Source organism: Phalaenopsis equestris, unplaced genomic scaffold, assembly GCF_001263595.1.
Source record: "Phalaenopsis equestris unplaced genomic scaffold, ASM126359v1 Scaffold000805, whole genome shotgun sequence".
Lineage (NCBI taxonomy): Eukaryota > Viridiplantae > Streptophyta > Magnoliopsida > Asparagales > Orchidaceae > Phalaenopsis > Phalaenopsis equestris.
In genome coordinates, this window is record NW_018165245.1 from 44,132 (window position 1) to 51,329 (window position 7,198).

The following is a 7,198-nucleotide window of genomic DNA, read 5'->3' on the forward strand; positions in this document are numbered from 1 at the left end:
GCAGGAATGAAAAATGGTAAACTTGCTTTATTTGTTTTGCATGATGAATCAAATACTCTTGTGTCTTCGGATAGGCACGCTCTTGTTGGGAAGTTTATATTTGGGCATCCTAAGTTTGAGTTGATCCGTAGGGAATTTGTTGATATGAAACCTATGGGGTCCTGGAAAATTGGCCTGCTAGATGGCCGCCATATTCTTATTCAATTGGCTAATGATGAGGACTTTACACGATTGTTCTCTCGTAGTTTTATTAAAATAGATTTATTAAAATAGATGGTGAATAGATGGTGTCCCAATGAAAATCTTGAAGTGGACTAAGGATTTCGATCCTAAGGAGGAACCTCCTATGATCCCGGTCTGGGTGCGCTTTCTGAGGTTAAAGTTTCATTTGTTCAATCATAAGATTTTATTCTCTCTTGCGGCTGTGTATGGGAAACCATTAAAGATGGATGGACCCACATATCTTTTAAACAGACCTTCTGAGGATCGTGTTTTGGTTGAGCGAGATATTACTCAACCCTTTTGTGATGAGATCTGGATTGGGTTAGAATTGAAAGGGTACTGGCAAAAAGTGGTATTAGGAAAACATTCCCCTTACTATTCACATTGTTGAATGTTTGGTCATTTTCCTACGCAATGTTATAGGTTACATTCTCACTTAAAAAAAAACTCATCTCCTCATTTCACAACTTTTGGGCAACCTGTTGGGCCAATTGAGGCAACAAAGCCTAATGTAGTTGTAAGGGTCAATCAGCATTCCCTCGAGGAGCCTTCTATTACGTTCATTGATAATGTTCCTCTTATCCCGAACCAAGATAGGAACCCCATTGTTGAAAATTCTAATGAAAATTTTGACACCACTAATGCTCCTCTTGTGGACCCCTTAGTTGATAATACTCGAGTTAGTGATATTGCTCTCCCACGGCAGGATAGTCTGCAGGAAGTCCTCACTCCTAAATATTCTTCATCCATTTCTTTGGTAAGGGATATCCCTCAAAACGTGCAGGCTCCTTTGCGGTCCGAAGTGCATGAAGGGGACATTTTGGCTGCCACTAATGTCCTTCAAGAGGAATGGCTGGTTCAAAAAGCTAATAGAAAGAAGTTTAAAAGGAAAAATAAACTTTTGCATCTCAATATGGATAATATCATTACTGATGGGAAGTTCCTTTCTGAAGGAGAACAGATCACCACCCTTCCTAGATCTTCAAGAAGGGGTAGAAAGAGATTCCATGATTAACATTATGGTATGGAATATTAGGGGAGTGGCGGACCCTTCCTCCCTTAATAGACTCAAGCACCTGTGTAGGGTTCATAATTTAGCTATCTTTGCTCTTTTGGAACCGCTTGTCTCTCTTAATAAAGAACACATTTTTCATAAATTTAAGCGTTATAATCATTTTTGTAACACTAACAACAAGATTTAGATTTTTTGGAAAGCCAATATGGATCTCAAGATTATTCAGAATGATGACCAATTTGTTTTGACTTATTTTAAATTGGACTCTTTCTTTTCTTGGGCCACTTGTATTTATGCCAGTACTGTGATTCATAAGAGATATCAACTTTGGGATAAGATTGCGATTATGGGTGATACTATTAAAGACACTTGGGGGAGTGTGGTGAGCGGGCGGGGGGACTTTAATATGATTATGAGTGCTACTGAAAGGAGGGGAGGTAGAGGGGGGTAGAGGGGATGATTTCTCTCTTATGAATCAGTTTAATGACTACATTGATGAGGCGGGTCTTTTTTATCCTGGTTTCTTGGGTCCCCCTTTCACTTGGAGGAGGGGTACTCTTTTTCAACGTTTGGATTGTTTTTTCGGAAATCAACATTTCCTCAATTATTTCCCTGTTTCTAAAGTGCAACATCTCAATCATGTTGGGTCTGATCACAATCCTATTCTACTCTCTCTTGCTTTTACTTCCAGACCTACTACTTATCATTTCAAATTTTTGACTATTTGGACTAATCACGAGATCTTCCTAAGCACTGTTAAGCGGGCTTGGAAGATCGATGTTTTTGGTAACCCTTGGTTTGTTCTGTGGCAACTCCATAAGCAGGTTGTGGTGACTCTACGTAAGTGGAACTTGACTTCCTTCCGCAACATTCATAGTAGGGTCAAGGAGGCTCAGATGGTGGTCGATAATTTGGAGGACCAATTTGTCTGCTCTCCTCATCATGCCTCTGCTCTAGCTCAAGCTCATGTCACCCTTCTCAATGAATTTTTTTTTGGAAGAGGATTTTTCACAAAAAAAAGCTAATGATACTTATTTTACTAGCGGTGATCGTAATACTAAATTTTTTCATGTGTCTATTAAGCATAAAAGGAATTTGAGCACTATTCTTCAGATCCGAACTACGGAAGGGAGACTCATTACTGATAAGGATGAGATTGGCATGAATGCTATCGATTATTTTAAAAATTTATTCCAAGCTACCTCGCAGGTAACCCCTATTGTCTCTGACTTCTTTAATGGGGATCGAGACTATATCTCCAACATGGAACTCTCTAATATTTCTACGGAACAGGAAATATTTTTGTTGTTTAAGGAGATTAATGTTAACAAGTCTCCTGGTCCTAATGGATTTACTGTCGCTTTCTATGTTGCTTGTTGGGAGATAGTTAAAAAAGAGGTGATGCAAGCTATTCAGAGTTTCTTTAGAGGGGTGGACCTGGGGAAATATTTTACCTCCTCTCTTATTGTGCTTATTCCTAAGGGCAATGACAAATCTAGATGGGATAAGTTTAAACCTATTTCCTTAACTTCTGTGATCTCCAAAGTCATTAGTAAATTGTTAGTGGCTCGTTTACAACCTGTGTTGAATAATATTATATCGTCTCAACAATCTGCTTTTGCTAGAGGTAGGGAGATCACCGACAACATTCTCCTTGCTCAAGAATTACTAGAGGACCTGGATAGAAAATGCCGAAATGTCGAGGTGGTAACATGGTTATTAAACTTGATATTAAGAAGGCATACGACACCATCATTTGGGATTTTATATTAAACATCCTTCGGGCTCAGGGTTTTCAAAATAACTTTTTCTCTTTACTTCGTAGATGGTTGGAGAATAATTTCTACTTTGTTCTTGTTAATGGGGAATCTTATGGTTTTTCGTCTACCTCAAGGGGTATTAAGCAAGGTGACCCTCTATCCCCTACTATGTTTATTTTAGCTTTTGATTACTTCTCTTGTTTAGTTAACCGTATGCAGATGAATAAGCCTTACACTCAATTTTCACATAAATCGTCCATTATGATTAGTCACTTGGCTTATGCAGATGACGCCATTCTTTTTAATAATGTCAGTAAACCTGATATTAAATCTCTCATGCAAATCCTTGATACTTTTCAGGACACCTCGGGTCTTTCTTTTAGTCAAGATAAGTGCAATCTTTATTTTGGTAAGTCCGTTCAACCCTCTCTTATTAATTAATTAATTGGAGTACTAATTATACTGGTTTTCATGATGCCTCTTTGCCCCTTAAATACTTGGGTATCAATCTGATTTGGGGTCGTCGTAAACAAGTTCAATTAGATGATGTTGTTGATAAGATTAAGCATAAATTAATGATTGGAGGAAAAGTTTTTATCTAATGGGGGTCGTATCACCCTCCTTAGAAGTTTTTTGTTGAGTATTCCTCTTTACACGCTTCAGATTATAAATCTCAAGAAAAGATCTCAAATTTTTCTTCACAGAATTTTTAATTGTTTCCTTTGGTCGGACACTCATGCTGCTAAACATTGGGCTACTTTTTCTAAGGTTTCTAAACATAACTCTGCTGGTCGTCTTGGCTTTAAAAGTTTGCATCAAATTTCTTATATCAGCATGTGTAAATTGTGGTTTAAGTTTCGGGCTAATACTTCTTTATGGGCTCGCTTCATGCATAATAAACATTGCAAAGTTTCTAATCCATCTACTGTTCATTGGAAAGTGGGGGATTACAAGTTGTGGAAGTCCAGTCCATTCTAAAAGCTCGCTTCGTTGCTAGCAAATTTATCTTTTGGGACATTGGTGAAGGCAAGATTTCTTTTTGGCAAGATCAGTGGGGTTTGGGGGATCACAATAATTTTGCAATTACTCCTCATAACAACAATCTTCTTATCTCGGATGTGTGGATTAATGAAAATTGGGATGTTCCTAAATTGATTTCTTATGTTGGGGATAAAGCTACTCTTGTAGCTAAGATCCCTATAAAGAGGGAAACTAAAGACACCCTGCTTTGGAAAAATTCTACTAATATCTCTCCTTCTAAAATGCTTTATGCAAATCTCTATAGCCTTCATAAATGGTGATGGGGGAAAGTTATTTGGAATAATTTCTTTACTCCATCCATTTCCTTCTTCCTGTGGTAATTTCTTTATAATATGCTCCCTCTGGATGATATTTTGAAACTTAAGGGGATTAAATTGGTGTCTCGATGTCATTTATGTAATAGGGAGGAGGAAACTGCGGCTCATCTATTTTTTCAATGTCCTTACGCTAAAGAGGTGTGGCATGGTTTGGGAAAACATTTTCACATAAATTGGTATGATTGAATTGATCTTCTCGATTTTCTCTGAATTTAGAGATCTACCAATATTATGGACTCTAAATTGGCTTGTTTTCCTTTGTTGGTTCTTTGGTTTATTTGGGTGGCTAGGAATGACGTTAAATACCAGAATTTGAGACAGTTTCCTTCTATCTCAGCTTCTCTCATTCTAGCTTACTTTATCCAGTCCTGCTGATTGTCATGTGTGAATGATGTTTTGCTCCATCCTAGGGTGGGTATGATGGCCAGTCTTATTAAATGGCAACCTCCTCCTTTCGAATGGATTAAAGTCAATTCTAATGGCAGCTGGGAGTCCGCGGCGGCTGGGGCTAGCGGGGTTTTTCATGATTACCTTGGGAAATGCCTCTGTTTCTTTACTTCTCTGATTGTGGCGTCCTCCCCTTTGGAAGCTGAATACTGGGGGTTCCTTTTGTCTATTCAGGTGGCCATTTCTTGTAAGTTTTTCAATTTGTCACTCGAGACAGATTCTTTTATTATTTACAAAGATTTTGGTGTGGGAACTGTTTCCAATTGGAATGTGGAGGGGAATTGAAACAGAATTAGGTTCCTTATTGATAAATTTAATCTTTCTATTACTTTGCATCATGTTATGTGGGAAGGAAACTCTTCTGCGGACTGATTGGCCAAGAGTGGAAAAGTTTTGGATAACGCTATTGTTGATGTTTTGCCTCCTCCTCAACTTAGGACGTTTTTATAGGGTGACTCTTTAGATTTGCCTTTTATCAGGAGATGATGGGTGTTGTTTCCATTTATTGTTCATTCCTTTGTGGCTTTTTTACTTTATGTGGTGGTGTCATTTTCTTTTTCAGTTTATTTGAGTATTTGATTATAACTTGGATGATTTGCTTAAGCACATCAAACGCCTGGAACCTTTGCCTTTATATATATATATATAAAGGCAAATCATCCAAGTTATAATCAAATACTCAAATAACCTGAAAAAGAAAATGACACCACCACATAAAGTAAAAAAGCCACAAAGGAATGAACAATAAATGGAACCTTTGCCTGGAACCTTTGCCTTATCCAGGCTTTTGATGTGCTTAAGCAAATCATCCAAGTTATAATCAAATACTCAAATAACCTGAAAAAGAAAATGACACCACCACATAAAGTAAAAAAGCCACAAAGGAATTAACAATAAATGGAACCTTTGCCTGGAACCTTTGCCTTATCCAGGCTTTTGATGTGCTTAAGCAAATCATCCAAGTTATAATCAAATACTCAAATAACCTGAAAAAGAAAATGACACCACCACATAAAGTAAAAAAGCCACAAAGGAATTAACAATAAATGGAACCTTTGCCTGGAACCTTTGCCTTATCCAGGCTTTTGATGTGCTTAAGCAAATCATCCAAGTTATAATCAAATACTCAAATAACCTGAAAAAGAAAATGACACCACCACATAAAGTAAAAAAGCCACAAAGGAATTAACAATAAATGGAACCTTTGCCTGGAACCTTTGCCTTATCCAGGCTTTTGATGTGCTTAAGCAAATCATCCAAGTTATAATCAAATACTCAAATAACCTGAAAAAGAAAATGACACCACCACATAAAGTAAAAAAGCCACAAAGGAATTAACAATAAATGGAACCTTTGCCTGGAACCTTTGCCTTATCCAGGCTTTTGATGTGTATATATATACATATGCGTGAGTGCGTGCGTGCGTGCGCAGGATTTCAGTTCTGAAGTCTGATGTAAGGAATCTGAAGGTTGTCTCCTTGTGTTAAGATTTGTAGAGGGAGAGGCAGAGTAGTTGAGACCACAGCATGGCTCAGATTTGAGCCTTCCAAAGCCAAGAAATTTGCTGGCCTGTTGGCTTCCCTATAATTGAACTTTACTTGGAAACTGCTCTCATTGATGGTCTTCTTAATTCTAGAGATCCACTTATTGATATGCCATGGGGGGGGGAGAGGTGGCAGTGATTAGCTCCACCAGATGAGAAGAGTCCACTTCAGCGGCGATTAGCTCCACCAGATGAGAAGAGTCCACTTCAGCAATAATGCAAACCCACTTAACTGCCTTGGCACATTTTAAGGCCCAATAAAGAGCAGTAGCTTCTGTTTCCAGAGCATCTTCTGCAATAAAGGGGGCCTTGAAATATAGCAAAATTTTGCCTGTGTGATCTCTGAATATACCTCCAATACCAGCTTTCTTATTTGTGAAGCTTCCATATGTATTAATTTTAATGAAAGGATAAGGGGGCTTCTCCCATCTGACCTTGATCACCATAGGATGTTGGGTGTCAATTTTAGTCATAGCCTTCAAAATCTGAGGGAACTTCTTCCCATTTATCAACTTGTGTAAATAGGCCTTGTAGTTTGCTGCCATAGAGACAGAAGGAGTCGCACTGTCCTCATGCTTCACCTTGTTCCTAGCATTCCAAATGAACCAAGCAACAATGAAAGGGAGGGACATCAGGTTGATTGCCTGCCAGTCTTTCAAGCTGCCTTTTAAATTTCCCCAGGCCACATTCAACAAATTCAGGTTGCTGTTAGAGATCAGGTCATTCCAAACCTCCCTAGCAAAATTACATCTGAAAAAAAGGTGATCACTTGATTCTTGATTGTTATTGCATAAGTGGCATCTTGAGGGGCCTTTTAATCCTTTCAGCTTCAATATGTCATCTGTTGGGATTA

The 7,198-nt window shown here is 38.2% G+C and overlaps 1 protein-coding gene across 1 annotated transcript in view; it reads left to right on the forward strand.

Moving 5' to 3' along the window:
- LOC110031406 overlaps nt 1-5,087 on the forward strand; it is a 5,929-nt gene extending 842 nt beyond the window's left edge. The window contains exon 3 of the mRNA XM_020734583.1: nt 4,766-5,087. Coding sequence (XP_020590242.1) covers nt 4,766-5,087 — 322 coding nt within the window. The remainder of the gene's footprint in view (nt 1-4,765) is intronic.
- The last annotated feature ends 2,111 nt before the right edge of the window (nt 5,088-7,198 follow it).